Source organism: Hemiscyllium ocellatum, chromosome 22, assembly GCF_020745735.1.
Source record: "Hemiscyllium ocellatum isolate sHemOce1 chromosome 22, sHemOce1.pat.X.cur, whole genome shotgun sequence".
In the NCBI taxonomy this organism is placed as follows: Eukaryota; Metazoa; Chordata; class Chondrichthyes; order Orectolobiformes; family Hemiscylliidae; genus Hemiscyllium; species Hemiscyllium ocellatum.
Genome location: NC_083422.1, coordinates 31674836 through 31693380, shown reverse-complemented (window position 1 = coordinate 31693380; position 18545 = coordinate 31674836). Strand labels below are relative to the sequence as shown.

General features: G+C 39.3%; 1 protein-coding gene across 2 annotated transcripts; it reads right to left on the bottom strand.

Annotated features, from left to right (window-relative positions):
• Positions 1–5097: 5097 nt before the first annotated feature.
• eef1akmt2 (EEF1A lysine methyltransferase 2) lies at positions 5098–17625 on the bottom strand. 2 transcript variants are annotated; one of them, XM_060842019.1, is made up of 6 exons: positions 17435–17625; positions 14522–14587; positions 13452–13566; positions 12765–12872; positions 8882–9098; positions 5098–8125 (listed from the first exon to the last, which is right to left on the bottom strand). In XM_060842019.1, exons 3-6 carry the CDS (start codon positions 13548–13550, stop codon positions 8031–8033), a joined length of 519 nt encoding a protein of 172 aa, XP_060698002.1. In that variant the 5' UTR covers positions 13551–13566; positions 14522–14587; positions 17435–17625; the 3' UTR covers positions 5098–8030. The 2 variants fall into 2 exon arrangements, with proteins under 2 accessions (XP_060698002.1, XP_060698001.1); XM_060842018.1 differs by lacking the exon at positions 17435–17625 and adding an exon at positions 17054–17232.
• Between the last annotated feature and the right edge of the window lie 920 nt (positions 17626–18545).

Below are 18545 nucleotides of genomic sequence, written 5' to 3'. Positions count from 1 at the left end.
GGGGTTTAAATATACTATTGAGGAATATAGGCAATTTAATATGTATATTAAGTAAAATTAACTTATGAATAAAAACATAATTAATTAAAATTCAAGGAATTAAACGTCTGTTGCCTCATGTAGCATGCACACTGACTCCTCATCCACCTATAATCCTTAGTGATTTGCAGCTTCATGACACCACCACAAGGTTACTACTTACATGGCAAACTGTACCAAATAAAGTGTCAAAATCTAAAAATCTAGGGTGTCATCAAACTACAGTCAAACTGCATTCACTGAATAATAGCTTAACAATGTGTTTAAATAGGTGGCAGGTTTAGATCGAGGATCTGGAGAACCAAAGGGCCTGTTCCTGTTCTGCCATTTTCTTTGTTCTTTAAATGCTCATGGAGTTCAGTTTGGGTTCTGCCAGCTCCAAATTGCTTTACTGACTTGGTCCAAACAGATTCTAAAAAGTTGAACTCCAGACGTGAGACAAAAATGACAGCCCTTGGCATCGAGGTAATGTTTGATCAAATGTAGCATCAAGGAACTTTAATAAAACTGAAGACTATTAAAATGAAGGGAACATATCTCCATTGTCTGAAGTCATACAGTCATAGAGATGTACAGCACGGAAACAGACCCTTCGGTCCAACTTGTCCATGCTGACAAGATATCCTAACTTAATCTAGTCCCATTTGCCAGCACTTGGCCCATATCCCTCAAAACCATTCTTATTCATACACCCATCCAGATGACTTTTAAATGTTATAATTGTACCAGCCTCCATCACTTCTTCTGGCAGTTCATTCCATACACGCACCACACTCTGGATGAAAAAGTTGCCTCTTAGGTCCCTTTTAAATTCTTCCCCTCTCATCCTAAACCTATGCCCTCTACTTCTGGACTCCCCCACTCTGGGGAAAAGACCTTGTCCATTTACCCTATTCATGTTCCTCATGATTTTATAAACCTCTATAAGATCACCCCTCAGTCTCCAATGTCACCTGGAAAACAGCCCCAGCCTATTCCACCTCTCCCTATAGCTTAAATCCTCCAACCCTGGCAACAATCTTTTCTGGACCCTTTCAGGTTTCACAATATCTTTCTGACTGGGGGGAGTGGGGGGGGGGGGGGGGGGGGGGGGGGGGGGGGGGGGGTGGAAGAGACCAGAATTGCACACAATATTTCAACCTCCCAACTCCTGTGCTTGATTAGATTAGATTCTCTACAGTATGGAAACAGGCCATTTGGCCCCAATAAGTCCACACCGACCCCACGAAGAGTAGCCCATCCAGACCTATTCCACTGACTAATGCACCTAACTTTACAGGTAATTTAGCATAGCCAAATCACCTAACCTGCACATCTTTGGACTGTGGGAGGAAACCACTGCACCCAGAGGAAACCCACACAGACATGGGGAAAATGTACAAATGCCATTTTCAAATCCCTCTCCAAAAAAAAAACAGATTATCCTGACTGGGAACTACATCTTCATTTCTTAATTGGCATTGGGTCAAAATCCTGGTTTCTACCTCCTGACAAATGCTGTGGGTGTACCTGTATCTATGTGAACTATTGCAGTACAAGACATCAGCTCACACCATCTTCTGAATCACAACTAGGAAGTAGCAGTAAATGCTGGCCTTGCCCCTGACACCCATAATCCCATGAATGAATTTAAAATAAAGTGAAGAGCAGAGACATAAACAAATTTGTCTCGTTGCACATTGAAGGGACAGTCAAAGGAACAAGTATGAAATATAGTTAAAACAAAGAGATGGAGCAAGAGACAAGAAATAATTTAGATAACAAGGAACAGAGGGATAGTGGCTAGAATGAAGAGCTGAAGAGTGTAGACAAAAAAGCGAAGACTGAAGTCTTGAAAGGAATTCAAGTCTCTCAGCCACAGGAACTAAGTTGAGCGCAATTGATGGGTATTGTACATTTATGGATTTTCTTTGTGATGGAGAGTCAAAGAAAAATAATACAGTTGGACTATATGTAGAGATAGCAGTAGTTAATCAGAAAAATGGGATAGAATTTAGATTACTTTGCAACAGCTGGAATGGTACTCTCAGCAAATCTGTAATCAGCTTGCTGTCAAAAAGCAGATTGTTCATGACAAAGCCAGCAATCCCAAATGAAAGAATATCCCTCTACCTCAACCATAACCCCAGGGCTACTCATTTCCATAGATTGGCTTGTTTACAGCAACATACAGAAATAATTGAAAACACACTACTTCACAAATCACAGCTTCAAAACTGTCATTTTTACCACACTAGAAAATGAGGATAAAGAACAGACGTCAAACAAAAAAAACACACTATTGTGAACAAGACATTGAGATTTTTTGGTACAACATAAAGGCAGCACATGTTTAGAAAATAGAAAGGTCAAAGCTTACTTAAAATAACAGAACCAGGAAGCTGCAATTAGACGTGTGGTCATCCATATATCAAGATTATTGAACATCAATAGATCCGTAATAAGTACAAGTTAAAAGCTATTCAGTGAAAGTTACATTTCAGGAACCATCGCTTTCCCACTAGTAAATTTCTCACATTTTACATTTTTACAGATTATTCGATACAGTTTTGCTTGTTCTGATTTTCAGATTCTATTAACTTCACTACTGTCAACTGCAGTCTGTGCCACATAATAGGAACGGATTTCAAGCAAAATTGAAAGGACTAAATTGTAAGCGTATTGCAGAGTTTTTTTTTCTGAGGATAAGTAAGCAAGGAAATCAATTCCAGTACATCTGGTAAGATTAGGTGTGGATGGTTGACTTAGGAAACTCTGTAATTGCATACAGGTTGGCAACATGGTTCTGTGTGACACTGAGACATTGTTATGTAGCAAGCATAAAAAAATTAAATTAAATAATCAAAAGTAACATATTCCATACTATGTACTTCATGTTATTATGCAGACACCAGATTCTTTGACTTACACTTTAAACTTTTTTGACTCCTGTAGGATGCAGGATTAGTTTCCTGACCTTTGTTCAGACTCTGGTCTAATGTGACCTTCTTACAGGCCACAAACTACTCTCTGGCTTCCTGGCTGATCGGGACTCCTGACTGTCTGAACTATTTCCTGCTCCAGGCACTGCATCTTTCACCAATCCCCAACCTTAAATTCTCAGCTTACTGTTTGATGTTTATGTTGTAAACTCTGCTTAATGTCTTAAATTCTGTTGCTTCTATTTGCACTGTGATTGCAAAAAGATGCCAAACCTGAGTGAAGGCTCTCTTCCACCCTTCCTCTCCCTGCACTGGCTTTTACACTCCCCACTATTACCATCCTCTCATACTTTTGATATTCTCCAACAAATGATTCCAAGATCTTACTGTCTTGCTCTACTCTTCAGTCAAACTCCTAAATGTATGCACAAGCACATTGCTCCTGCATAAACTTACTGTCACTCTCTCTGCCACAACCTATCAATCAAACTAGACATCATACAACAACTATTGTCAAAGTTTTTCCTATAATTGTCCTAATTAGCTCAATGATTCCCTTTATCAAACAGTTTCCCTGGAGGTGATATCATTAACTTTCCTCTATCCTACTCAGTATTACATCCTTTTAAAAGTTTGAAGCTCTTCCTGTGAGATGAAGGACACTTCCTTTTAATATTTTAATGTACTGTCCGAAAAGGAAAAGAATGAGTTTTAGTAATAAGTTGCAAAAGGATTCAGGTTATACTTACAGGACTGTAAGGAAAGAACAGGGAATTAGGAAAAATTGGTTAGTTCAGCTCGACCCAAGTTCTGGAACAGGTTTAATAGGCTAAATGGTTTCCCCCAGTGCTATAAGATTTTATAGTTCTCATTCAGTCCCTGAAATCACTGCTTGGCATTGCCTTCCTTATCTCTGATGTTCACTTCTAACTCTGTCTCTTTATGGACACTGTCTGCATTTCTTCCATTGCCCTGTTTCTCCTTTGCCATCCCTTAACTCGAATTCCCTCTTTCAGTGTCACTGCCTTATCACTTCCTTCTTAGCTTCAAAATAATCCTTTAGAACCTTCTATTTAGAGTTACGGAGTCACACAGCTATGTAGCACGGAAACAGACCCTTTGGTCAGACCAGATATCATAAATTATTCTAGTCTTATTTGCCAACAATTGGCAAATATCTCTCTAAATCCTTCCTATTCATGTGCCCATCCAGGTGCCTTTTAAATGCTATAATACCAGCCTCCCATTTCCTCTGGCAGCTAATTCCATACACACACCACTCTCTTCATGAGAAGGTTGCCCCGTAAGTCCCTTGGTTATTGGCTATTCACCCTATCCATGTCCTTCATGATTTTATGAAGTTCCATAAGATCACCCCTCAGCCTCCAGCACTCCAGGGAAAATAGCCTGAGCCTATTCAGCCTCTTCCCAATACTCAAGCCCTCCAACGCTGGGCCTGGCAATATCCTTGTAAATCTTTTCTGAACTCTTTCAAATTTCACTACATCCTTCCTACAACAGGGAGACCAGAATTGCATGCAATATTCCAAAAGTGGCCTAATCAATGTCCTATACAGCTGCATCATGACCTCCCAACTCCTATATTCCATGCACTGACCAATAAATGCAAGCGTACCAAACATCATCTTCCTTATCCTGTCTACCCTCCCACTTCACTTGACAACACATTTTTTGGTCACTAAAACCCTTTCTCATCCTCCTGTTGTTCACTGCTCTACATCATGAAAGCTGGTGGAATTTGAATTCAATTAATAAATATCTGGAACTTTTCTCTTAAAGGGGCTGCTTTCAGATTATTTTGGTTGTGTTGTAGCCCGATGCTCTTCCTCAATGGGTACCCCACGTGCAGATGGGGAAGAGCGGTCAGAAGTCCACATCATGGTGTCTGTACGAGAAATGCATGACAAAAATTTAAATTGTTGGCTTTCACACCAGTAGTAATAGTCATTTTCTTCTAATTCACACTAGACATTTGCACAAATAGAAATGAGCTAGATACTATGCTTGACATCTTGTTGATAGGAAGTCATCACAATTATGACTGCCAATTTGGTTTACTTAACTCTCAATATCTGCTACTTAATTTCATTGTTTAATAAGCAAAATATAAATGCTTGCTAAGTGACAAAAGGCAACCCTTAAGGAGCATGTCGATCTCTCTCTAGCTAATCATATTTTTAATGAGTGAACTGGGTGACTATCTGTGTGGCATAGACCACCACCTACTGTTTACTTGACAATTCTGCAGTCAGGAGAATACAACGATTCCCAGCATGTATTTTTAAGACGTCTCAATCTTACTGTTTTCACTCCTTAAAAAAAAGGGAGTAGTATTTTTCAAACTGGTCCTCGATTAGTGGAAAGAAAGTGTGCACAGTGAGCACAGATGTAACTAGGAGAGGGACAGACAGTCAGGCTGCCTGATCCCCTCCAAAGCCCATTGCCTGGACCCACTAATAGCCACCTTCGCCAAGCCCAATAGGTGGACTTTTGACTAATCTTCCCCATCTGCACATGGGGTGCCCGTTGAACAGGAATGCAAGCAAAAAAATCTAAAAGCAGCCTCTTTAAGGGAAAGGTTCCAGATAATTATTAATTGCATTCAAATTCCACCATCTGCCATGATGTGATATGAACCCAACATTTCTCCTAAGCTGTTGATCAGAGGTGTCTTCCACATTGATAGGTGTGATTAGCGCATTGACACATTGGTGTCCATTGCTAATCATGGACACCAGTGCTCCACGCTCTGAAGAAAGTATTAGAAGAATTATTGCACATGATTCAAGAGTATACTTTCAATAATTCTGCCATCCCTAATTGCCCTTGAAAGATTATAATGAGGTGCCTTCTTGGATCACAGCAGTCCATTGTCCACTGGTACGCTCACTTCGAGGTTAAGTAGGAAACTTCCAGATTGTGACCCAGTGCCAGTGAAGGAATGATAAGATGGGTTATCATTTTATGGAGAACCTTTCGGCTAGGCTTTCCAATAGGTAACCCATGGGCCATGGTCTGTAACAGTCCCACCTCCAAGAGTGTAACTGGAAGATTGTGAACAAAGTTGATCCTCCATTCACAGGAAAGTTCTTATTTGCTTTCTGATGAACCTATGGTAACAACTGTGCTATTGGTGATATAGGGAGCAGTGTGCGATGGGAAAATCAGTAGACAGCATGATATAAATGACTTAACCCAGCCATAGATTTGGAACTGTGACAGAGAGTCTGTGGGACAGCTGGCAGCAAGACTCTGGCTTGAGGGGGAAGGAAAATGATGATTGTGCCACAAGCCGGTTGGGGGAAGAGGAGATGAGTACTGGCTGGCATCAGAGTTAAGAGTCAGGCAGACTGTTGGCTTAGGGTTGTGTGGGGGTTGGGCAGTTGTTGGCAGCTTGTCAAGAGTCTTTTTAATGCTTGGAAGCTCTTCCTGGCTGGTTATGAGCCTATAAGTCCATCCAATATGCCAGACGGAAGGCGATAAGAGTGAAAGTTTTTTGATCAGTCATAATGGAGATGGCACAGAAAAACCACTACATCATGCAGCCATCCATTGGAGGTCAATGATTGCCAATGCCCTCTTCGAGAATGGTATTAAGGCAGGAAAATAGTGGAGAACTGGAAGATAGCGGTAGGTTGATAGGCTATTGATGCTAAAACAAACACTTGTGACTTGTATCTCAGTCAAAAATTGCCCCTCTGGTAACAGCAAGGTAACAGTCAAAAGGAAATGAGGGAAAAAAGAAAATCAGGAATGCTTGGGAACAAAAGAAAACATACCAGGACATATATTTAACATTATAGGACTTGCACTTTATTGTGCGAGTACATCTTATTAAAATCAACACAAAGCTGTGACTTTCTTCTCCCACCTTTCCATTCCAGTCTTTATATTACTATTTCTATCAGGAACCTCCAACTTCTCAAGTGTTCATTATAAATTAAGTCAGCTTTTCCAAAAATATGAAAACAAAACAATGATGGAGAAACTCAGCAATTTCTGGCAACATTTGTGGAGAGAGAAGAACAGCATTATCTTTTGATTCTTCTTCAGAATTGCTTTATTGATAAGAAAATTGCCATATTTGTGACTGTCACTCTCAATCCATCCACACCAAGGTATATTAACTTGTAAATGCCAACATTTAAATATGCAAACCCCAAATATATTAACACAGCACATTTGCTGTCAAACTTAAAGATTTAGCCAATGTTCTTTATACATTTGAAAACAACCCCAATAATTCTGACATGTAACATGCACCAAAACAAATAACAAACAGAACTCTGCAGAAATTCAGCAGATCTGGCAGCATCTGCTGACTCAGAAACAGAATTAGTCCAGAGTCATACTGGACTTGAAACACTAGCTCTGTTTTCTCTCCACACAGACTACCAGACCTGCTGAGTTTCTCCAACATTCTCTGTGCTTGCTTCAGATTTTCAGCACCTACAATATTTTATCTTTATCCATCAAAAAAGGTTCTGGTGTCTTTTAATACAGATTCTGACCGTGATACAAAATAATGCAATTATGAATTCAGAGCATTTTTGGAATAAGTGACTGAACTGCAATTTGTTGATTTGGCAGCAAAGTTTTTCCCAAGTATGAGCTGACTTGGTAGCTGAATGTCCTACTTCTGCTGCTTTGTCCAACCAGCATGAATGTGACAGCGCAGATTTGTGTACTCCCAGTCTGCTGCCACTAGAGGCCACTGGTGCACTTTGTGAATGCTGTGTGCTGTTTGTAGTGGGGCAAAGGAGAGGAATAATAATCTTCATTTGAAAAGTCATACGTCCATTCAGACTACCTTTGCACAAATCTTTTAGGTATCACTTCAGGCTTTGTTAAGTGATTGAGTTCAGATTGAAAATGATTGTGAAAACAATGAAGTGCCTAAATGGCAAAATTGTGAAATTAAACACGTATAAATAATAGGAATGCTCATCTCATGGGAGCACTATAACTTGTTTAAATGATTCTGGTCTGAGAAGAGCAGTAGTTTGGAGCTGACCACTCAGAGTCTTATGTTCTGCAGTTATCCTGACATCATTTCCGTTTGAAAACCAGTGCTGTTACACTATTTCCAGTCTTGCCTCCAAATTGGAATTTGGGTGTTGGTAGTTCCTGCAGCATCTCAAATCCTGGAATAAAACAAATATGTTGAATTTTTCATGGCTATTGAATTGCCCCGTCAAAAGTTAATTTGACACTTTAATGGATTTAATTGGCCAAGTATTTGAGAAGTATGCTTTAAAAAGGATGTTAAATGTAAGAGTGGAGGTCAAGAATTGCCTAAGCCTGATACAAGTTAATGGCATTCTCCGTTGTTAATATGTTACTGTACGAGAGTCTGCTAGAAGTCATACGTTCTTTTAATTTGATGTAGCAGATGTGCTGAGGGATCATCTTGCAATATTTCTACCTCACAGCACGAGTGCTGAGGGGGATAAACTTATTTATTATGCTCAAGAAATCAGAGAGAAGCACATCAGGCTCTTTCTTGCCATTTGAGCGCAGTCGGTGGTCACCTGAGACACGGCAAAGACAGAGTCCTGAAAGGGTATAGCTAGGAGGGAATGGTCTATGGCGCTGAGAAGGAACCAAATTAGGTGACAGAAAGATAAAAGCACAAATGTCAATCAAAGATGTCTTAGTGCCTGGCACTTACCCACTTTCTTCCAAAGTCTATATCAAGTACTGTTCTTTCAAACAAGAATATCTCATTCATAATCTGTTTCACAAACTTCACAGAAACAGTATGTTGCATGAAATAAAAATGCCACAATGACAAATTATGATTTTGAAGGTATTGCTCCTTAGTTAACCAATACCAGCCTTAGACTCAAATATAACAAAGTTGGAAATTCAAAGTTGAAATAATGATAAAAATATCGTACCTTTATTGAAATGGCTGAGGAGTTCCTCTTTGGTCCAGTTACAGCTTGTTATGAGGAAAAGGCCTCCATCCTTCAGGACACTATGCAAGGCTTGCCGATATAAACTCAGTTTTTCAGCTGGGTCGTCAGAACCTAGGCTGATGGCATCAAAAGTGCCTTTGTCGATGCAAATTTCATACTGAGAAAGATTAGGATATGGGTGCAAAATGTCTGCCACCTAAAAACAAAAAGGAAAGTCATGTTGAGAATAGAATCTCATAAGTTCCAACTGCTCCAGTCTTTTAGCACCAACTCAAGGGAGTGGTGGGTAATCGATGGAATTCTCCCCTTCATGCGTATTAGTCACATTTCTCCAGAAACACTTAAGAATAAATTACTTAGCTATAAACTGTAGCTATTAGTATTACTCATAAATTCACCTGTGTGGCCAGCTGGAATGACTGGTCATTATGGTAAAATATTTGTGCGCGACAGACCGATAAAACTGGCTCTGATAAATATTTGGCATGTAACCCTCTTAAAAGCAGAACAGTTTATTATAATCATTAAAGAGTGTAATTTCATTGCAAAAACTGCCTACTGGTAGCAAGGATTGTAGAAAAAGTACACCCGGCAACAAATTATTATTGCTACATTCACTTGAACTATGCATAACCAATGTCTAAGTGCCTTAAATTATTCTATTATTTACTGTACTTAATCACAAAGGCGTGCAGATACAGAATCAGTGTCTGTGCACTTAAAACAATTAGTTAGTGCCAGAGCTTTGGTAGTAGCATGCTTCAGAAATGCTTAGAATTCCTGCACAAAGAGCTTGCAAAGATTAAAAATAAACTTGGTATGAGAATACTCCTCCTTCTTGTGTCATGTTACCAGCAATTAACTTTAGTGTAATTACTCTGTTTAATTTATGAACCAATTACACGCAAAGATCTATTTTAATTGCATTAACTCTTCATTCCAACTAACCAGCTAATCCTCCTATGCAGGAACATACAAGTCAACTCCCTGTCCCTCCAAACACTTGACAGCATAATGTCAAATTCCTTTCCCCCCCGCCATGGCTGACATTCTCATAGATTCCTCTCTGCCACCATTACAAGCCAAAACGTGAAGAACTCACTCTATTCAGAGGTCAAACTTGAGGCGGATTGCATCGAAGCTGCTGCCTTCTCTGGACATGGCAAACCACACCCTGCTCTCTCCTGATTTGCCCCATCTATTCTCCAAATATGTTTTGTTTACTCTTTGCAATGCTTCACTATTGACTTCAACTCAATCATCCATGAAGTCCATCAACTTGCTCTTTCAAGCCCTTCCATTCCCGCTTCTGAATACTCAAATTTAACCCAATAGCCGCTATCCTTGTTTTGACTGTTTATTTACCTGTGAAATGCATTTTGTGGGGACCAATAGCCTAATGGTGATGGTATCTAAAACTGCAATCCAGAAATTTTCAGATCATATCATGTCAGATTATATTCTATAAACCTCGTAATTTGTGGGCTAGCACCAGAAAGTTGCCATCACATTTGCCAGATTGTCATAAATACTCAACTGACTGACTCATGCCTTCAGGGAAGGGAATCTGTTCCACCCTACTTCTGACCTATATCTGACTCCAGTCACCTATTATATGCTTGACTTTTAATGCCTTTTGGGCAACTGGAATGGCAATTAATTCTGCATTGCCATATCACAGGTACAAACAACAAAACATCTAAATCCCTTCAATCATTAACTTATATTTTTTCCTTTGTTCACAAAAATCCTGGAACATCTTGCACCAATAGGCTCTTACCTCTGTCACCAGTCCTTATTCAAATCAATCTAATTTAGCTTGCATAGTATTGAGACCAGAGTCATAAATATTATCTTGTGCATTTGTGATTGTGGCTACTTTTTCCTCTTCCTTTCATCCTCAGCTTCTGTTTCCCTTAATATCAATGATTATTTCATCAAACTGCAATACCTCCTCTGCTATCCAGTCTGAGGAACTTCCCCTGTCAGCTAAGGCAACGATGGAACCACATTGTTTGCACATCTCGGTTACATCCTTCTCTTCACTACTGCCCTTTGGTGACATTTTCTTCAAAAATGGGTCAGCGCCAACATGTAACATAAGGACAACCAGTTCAACCTCATGCCGCGACCAATAAACCGGTGACTTTTTCTTTTATTAGTTCATGGGAAATGGGTATTGCTGGCTGGGCCAATATTGGCTACCCATATCAAAGGGAAGATGGTCGTAAGCAACATCACATTGTGTCTCAGACAAGTGATATTTTATGCACCAAAATGTCTTCCAACTGCTCGTTAGCAAAATAAATTCACCACCTCAGCTGCCAACAGCATCTCTATAACATGTTCAATTCAGCTTTCTCCCATTTCAATTTAGTCCATGTTTGTAATATTCTCTACCTCTCACCCATATTGTCATCACCTTAAAGCTAGAGACTTTACTATCCTACACCTTAACACTAACTCGTCATAAGCTTCAACTTATGTACAGGACAAATTCCCATATATTCCAAGTCACATGTTCCCATCTCCCCTGAACTCCATTGCATTATTACAATGAATTCAAAATTCTTATTTCTGTTGCCCAGACAACCAGCCCTGCCCTACCATGCTGATATCCCTCTGCTTCAGGTCTTGCATGATCTCAAAGATTGGAATTCTCCTCCAGCCTCATATCCTCTTTTGTACCACTTCCCCCTCTGCTTTCCAAACATTGCTTTGTTTCACAAGGCTAACATATCACTTTCTCTCTGTGTATTTCCACCTTATCCCTTCCCTCCTTCTCACAGATGCCTTCTTGCATGGAAGGAGTGATACTTCAAAGCAAGTTGTTCCTAACCTTTTCAGTGAAAAAAAGAAACAAATTTGGATTAGGATAAAATGGGAATCAATCAATCAATCTCTGAATGTAACATTTAACCTCCATTTTGAAGGCCTCAGGCTACATAACGGTCTCATATCACACAGATTTCCTTTATCATCAATTGTTCTCTCATGTCGTTTAATTTGAGCTCTGAGAATACCAAGTCGTGATTAAATGTTCCATTCCCGAGACAGGGATGACAGAGTAACCACTATCACTAGACCCTGCAGCAATATTATTAACAAATATGGAGAACATGACCCCACATAAATAATTCCCATTTTGACCAATGAAGGAAGTGGTGAAACCATCAGCAGAAAAAGCATTTAAAGAATAAATGCATGAAAAGAAATTGCAGCAACCATTTCCCAAAACATTTATATTTAAGGTATCTTTTGGGGTTTAAGAACCGGAAAGTTTAAGGCATTACAATAAAACAGCAGACAACTCAATTGGCAACAAAGAGTAAACAAGCAGTTTGACAAGTAGGTGCTGCATCATCGGAATCACAACCCAGTCATTGGCTGTCACTGTCTTCAACAGGTGAGAGGTGACAGGGCTACCTCACAAAGGGAAGTTATCCTCCATTCATGGTTAGTGACAAGTTGGAAATTCATAAGGGGTACCCTTGTAACACAACACATCCATGCTTCACCCGAGGAAGCAAAAATGCAGGCTTTTATTAGGGTTGTTTGAGCAGTGCAAATTCCCAGCCTTGTTCATGCCACCTGAAAAAAGGCCAATAGGTTTCTCCTCTGAGCGGATAACTAGTTGTTAAGTCAACGCAGATAATATCCATCCCTTCTCAGCTGTCAGTCAAAGCCTGATGTTAGCAGAAACATGGGGTAAGTTGTATGCTGACTTTCATGATTCTGAATGCCATAGAGTTCTTGTGGGGACCAGCAAAGTTAAATAATTAGAAAAAGCAATGAAGAAAGGTAAATTTGATAGCCATAAAACTGGCAATCAACAGAAGGAAATGTTTGCTAAAATCCTGACCTGTAATTTCAAAGTCATCACCTCTTCCTTTTCAGCAAAAGCTTTAGCAAGTTCCACTGCAGGAGGAGAATTATCAATTCCAGTCAGGTTAGTAAATCCAGACTTTGCCTGAAATAAAGAAATTGAATACCATTAATCAGCTCAGAATATATAAGATGACCTATTTTTGGCTGCCTTCACATGCATGTCATCATATAACTGATAAATGTGTCCTAGATCTGACAGTCCAAAACACAGGTAAGCAACAGGCCAGGAACTAAAAATGTTGGAAATTAGTATTCACTGGGCAATTTGAAAAAAAAAACTTACATATTTATAGCATTTATTACAAACATAAATATCTCAAAGCACTTTGCAGAGAACTGAATAACTAATAGACGGACCTAGCTTTGAGGTTTATGGGAGGAAGAGATATAGGAGGATTAAAAACCTTGGTCATAAAGGAAGCTGTTGAGGGGGTTAACTCCTTCCTGGGGAAGGAGTTCAAATAATAATTAGAGACACAGAAGCTGTAAGATTGACTGAAAGAGAAGGAGAAACAGATGAATGTAACAAAAAGGTGAGGTTATAATATTTATAGGACTCTAGCAAAGATATAGGTAATGGAGTGGGGGGGGGGCAGAGCTTAGTTACATTATGAGGACTCAGATTTTAGTCATGTATTTTGAAATCAGAAAACACACTTACAAGTTCAATCAAAAAATATCCATTTCCTGTCCCAATATCCAGCACGGCAGCATCTTTGGGAATGTTTTGCAATTCCAACCATGTTATAATACGATCCATGCTTTCTTCACCAAACCTAGAGGACAACAGATTTTGTGACTGTTAACCAATCATTATTTACTGTTCTAGATTGGTATATTTTATTAATAAGACAAGAGCGAAGAAAATAAATCAGAAAATTATATATCTGCAAAACCTACAAGATGTTTACGGACCATGCAAGATGCTAACTTTATTAAACTGCATTTACAGTTCACAGGCTTTGTAGGTTTATTTCCCCACAAACTATATATTTGAAGTTAAAAGGCACTAAATTATAACATGAATGAATACAGTATTCTTGAAAATGTATTCATAAATCTTCCATGCAAAGACACAAACAGCTCGCTGAATATTTGTCTGGAGTGCTCATTGATTTATGAGCTTCGGAGAATGAGCGGCAATTATACTTCCATAGTGAAAGTAGTCACAACCCAGTAAACTCTGATCATCACAAAAACACTTTGGGCCAAATTAACAGTCGGGTCAGAAACCCAACACCATGAGGAACTTCAGGTCCCAAACCTGAGTCACAACAATGTTGTGCTCTCAACATGGTCTTTAATTTCAAAGACTGGATTTATACACCATAAATTGATGGACAATTAAAGATGCCGAGTGCCTCAAGGTGGTGGGAGCTACTGGCAAAGGCAGGCAAGCAGTCACCTTGAGCCTACATTAAGAAGACAGTTGCTGGAACATGAGAGTGGCCATACCAAAAAAAAACAGATAGCACATTAGTTCATCAAGCATAGGCTTGATGCAAATTCAAATAAATTCCCCTTGAATTTATTTGAACCCAATGAACCCAACAGTTGTGCACTAAAAAACATCACACTATACGGATACTCTTTTTAAAAAAACTGTTTCAAATACAATTGTTCTCTTAAATAAAAATCCAAGAGAGGAGTGGCTGAGGGGAAAGAGGTATAAGAAGGTACCCTCACTGATTCTTATCTAAGGGTTCATATTCTTTCACTTTTGGAACTTACCAAATTTCACCAACATCACCAGAATCATAAAAGAACTGCAGCTCCCTTTCATAAGCATGATCCCAACTATAAGATGATAAAAGAAAGAAAAGACTCAGATATATAAAACTAAATCATCGCTACAAAGGATTAGTGTAAGGCAGAAGAACAAAATAAAACACACAACTTAACACAAGTTCACCTGTTTAAAAATGAAGTGTTAGAATGAATTTTTTTCTCAAAAGAACCAGCTATAGTTCAACAGAATGGGGTTTCAAACCTGTATCTATCATGACCGTTACCCACATTGTTGTAAAAGAAGCATGTATGAGCACTGGATGAAAGATGATGCCAATACTCAGTCATGTCATTTCATTGTACGAACACTAAAATAGTCAAGTTTGAAAAAACAAATGTGCGCTCCAAGGATGTATGTTGAATTTTTAAGTTGTAGCTATTAGCAAACTCAAAAATGATTTTATAATTACTGGGAATGATTATAACAGATCTTAATCCAGTGGCTGGGACTAATGCTCAGGGACTAGCATGCAAATCCATCAGGACATCTGACTTAATGAGGTCTGAAGTCAAGTATTCCTGTCAGCACCCAAACTGGTTATTGCTGCATTAACATTGTTGATGTGACCTCCCATCACTTTGCTGATAATCAAGAGTAGATTGATGCGGCTGTAATTGTCTGGATTGGAAATGTCCTTTTTGTAGGCAAAGCATAACTCAGTAACTTTCTATATTACTAGATAGATGCTAGTGTTGTGGATGTACAGAAAATATTTGGCTAGGACCACAACTAGTTCCAGAGCAGAAGCCTCAAGTTTTATTAAAAATAAAGTACTGTAGACGATGGAGATCTGAATGAAAAACGGCATGAGCTGGAGAAACCCAGCAGGTCTGGCAACATCTGTGGACAGAAAGAAACAAAGTTAACATTTCAATTCCAGTATGATCCTTTTTCAAAACCTTCCAGTTCTACTGTTGGAATATTGTCAGGGTCCTTAAGCTTTGCTTGATTCCATATGAAGTGAACAAAATGGCCCCCGGGATGCTGGGGACCTTAAGGGACACCGAGATATATCACTTACACAGCATTTTCTTAAAATTGAACGAAGACGCAGAGATTGGGTAAATGTTTAAAAATTTCTTATGTTTAAATAACATTCTGATTTTACATTCTATCCATCATAGATTATAATATGGGGAAAATATGATTATCCATTATCTGCCACTCTCTTGCCCACTTGTGTAACCTGCTAACATCCCTTTGAAACCCATGTCCTCTTTACAGCTCACTTCCTATCCTAGTTTACATAAAGAAACACAGATACTCTTGGCATTTTTATCTGAGACATCACTATAAATTACTAAAGCCCAGCACTGATCCATGCTCCACCTAACTCTTTGAAAGTTGACTCTGCCAACTTGAATGTCCCCTTTGTTACCTCTAAGAAAGCAGCTAATTCCAGAGCAATAGGCTCAACAATACAACACATGGCCTCAACATTTAACCCTAAGTAAATCTGATGTCATCCAAAACTCTGTTGCCCATGTGTTAACTTGCAACAACTTCTGTTTCTCAACCACCCCATCCATGCTCACTGACTGAAGTTAGCTCTCAATCAATAAAAAAATACCAATTTTAAATGTCTCATCATTGTTTTCAAATCCTTCCATAGCCTCACCCCCTCCCTATTTCTGTATCTCCAGTCCCCCAATCCCAGGAGTTATTTGCATTCCTCTAATCCTGGCATCTTGAACATTCTAAATTTTAATGGATGTTTTGTTGTCCATGCTTTCAGTTGTCCAGGCCTGAAGTCTGCAATAATTAACGTCTGTCCACCTTACTTTCATCATTTTTTAAAAGAAACATCCTTTCACGTTTACCTTAAAACCTACTAAAAATCTCCAAATGCAGCTTGATGTCATAGGTCGTTTTAAAATTGATCTTGTAAAAGGGTTAAAGGTGCTATATAAATGCAAGCTGTTGTTGACCTACATCTGTAAGATGTAATGGGATGGCGAATTAGTTGGATTTAATAACATAATCAGTGTTTCCATCTGGTTTATCCTGCCAATGGAATGGCGACCATAAAATCTGGGATGAGTACCATTAATGTGAGGCTGTTGCTTTACCATTCTTGGGAACAGTTACTCATCTGCAACCAAATATGAATAGGGAGCATTTTAATGTCGAGCAGCCTGCGGTTCTCTAAGTTTTGACCTAATACAATAACTGGGTGATTGCCAATTAAGTGATTTGTCTCAGTTTTAGCTTTTTGGAAGATTGTTCCCAACGCAGCGGCTGGGTCTGGGTTTTCAGAAGGCGGGTCATTGCTGCGAAAGATAGGACTGGAGCCACCGGGATCAATCTTCACCGTAAGCTTCCATGAAATGTGCAACCAATAAAACATTCAGCGAATACGTTTCATGAAATTTCGGCAAGTACCGCGCCAACTCTAGTCACTGGAGCAGTTCTACATCACAGGGGTCGCAATTGAAACGCAAACAATATACAGCAAGTAACAGTTTATCACATACTATTCTTTAGTTCCCAGTTTAGAAGGCTGGAACTTATCATTAGACGAGAACTGACTCCGAGAAGCTGCATCCTCGCAGCCATGTGGATTCCCAGCATCGTCCATCACTATTGACCCAGGAAGTCCAGCTCATCAAAGAAGTGCCCGCATTAAGCACTGCGTGTGACTGACGCGGTGGACGCCATATTTATGACTGGCAACACTGAACGCTGCGCCGCTTCCTTTCTCCTATGAAATGTCAGAAATTTGGATTTCGACCATTAATCAACCCCCCCCCCCCCCCCCCGCCAACACAGAACCAACAAAATGACAGGCTGGTCGAACTATGCCAACAATTAAAAGTAATGCAACATCTATTCTGCGGATTAAATTTTATATTTACTGTAAACTTGAAGGAAGGAAGCACCTTCCCACTTTAATTCTGCACGGTCAAAGATGCTTGTTGGAGAAGATGGTGGGAATTCTATTTCCTGAAATAAATCCTGTTCTTCAGCGGAGATGGTCTCACATTCCGTCTCATTTCCTTAACTTAATTCATTTTCGACACATGACTGGCATTTCAGCCAGCTTGCCATCTTGACACACACTTGAGAAGCTGTTGCTTATTAGACCACAGCAAAGGGCAGATGCATTGTGGGTTTGGCATCACATTCAGGCCAAACCACGTTAGAATGAGAGATTTCCTTGGTGAACTAGATACATTTTATAAAGACAATCCATGGTTTCATGGTCGAGATATATTAATTAATTGACTTTGAATTCTCAGGCTACCATAGTCCCATTTGAACACATTTCTGGATCAGATCTCTGGATTACTAACCCAGCAACAGTACTGCGACTATGTGCCTGACATTGTCAGCGTATGTACATAAATTTGCAACATGAAAGTATCAACATCTTCCAATTACTTTATTTATATATTGGAGTTCCACAAGATAAACAAAATATACTCCAGGACTTGCAAGTTTGAATCTCAACCTTCTAAAAGTCATATTACCATCTAAAATTCCCAAAAAGTGCTAAAGAGGGAAAGTATTGGACTACAAACATATTGTGGACAGATTAACTAAATAGTCTATAAAAACAAAAGTGTATTAATCAAATTCAAAATTATATTCTCATCTTGTCTAATTGTGAGAATACATACATAACCAACAACTGGCCGCATTTAATTTTAATACGGACTTCTGGTCCCAATCTTTGGCTCAACAGGAATAGATACTGCAAATTCTGGGAATGGTCGAGAAATTTATAATCAGATCATAAATTTAGAAACCTCGTGGTTAGGTGTCATTGATAATTTATTTGGTTTTGGGAAACGTGGTTCAAAGGGCACCGCTTCAAGTGAGAGCCAGGCCCTGAATTTATAGGAGAAAGTGAAGACTGCAGATGCTGGAGATCAGAGCTGAAAATGTGTTGCTAGAAAAGTGCAGCAGGTCAGGCAGCATCAAAGGAACAGGAGAATCGACGTTTCAGGTATGAGTCCTTCTTCA

Excerpts from the sequence above, each read along its gene's own strand:
- eef1akmt2 (XM_060842018.1), bottom strand. The coding sequence starts at position 17,157 with ATGGACGATGCTGGGAATCCACATGGCTGCGAGGATGCAGCTTCTCGG. Across the intron at positions 12,873-13,451 it reads GATATTTTTTGATTGAACTT|GCAAAGTCTGGATTTACTAA; the intron begins GTAAGTGTGTTT and ends TCTTTATTTCAG. Across the intron at positions 8,126-8,881 it reads CCTCAGCCATTTCAATAAAG|GATTTGAGATGCTGCAGGAA; the intron begins GTACGATATTTT and ends GTTTTATTCCAG.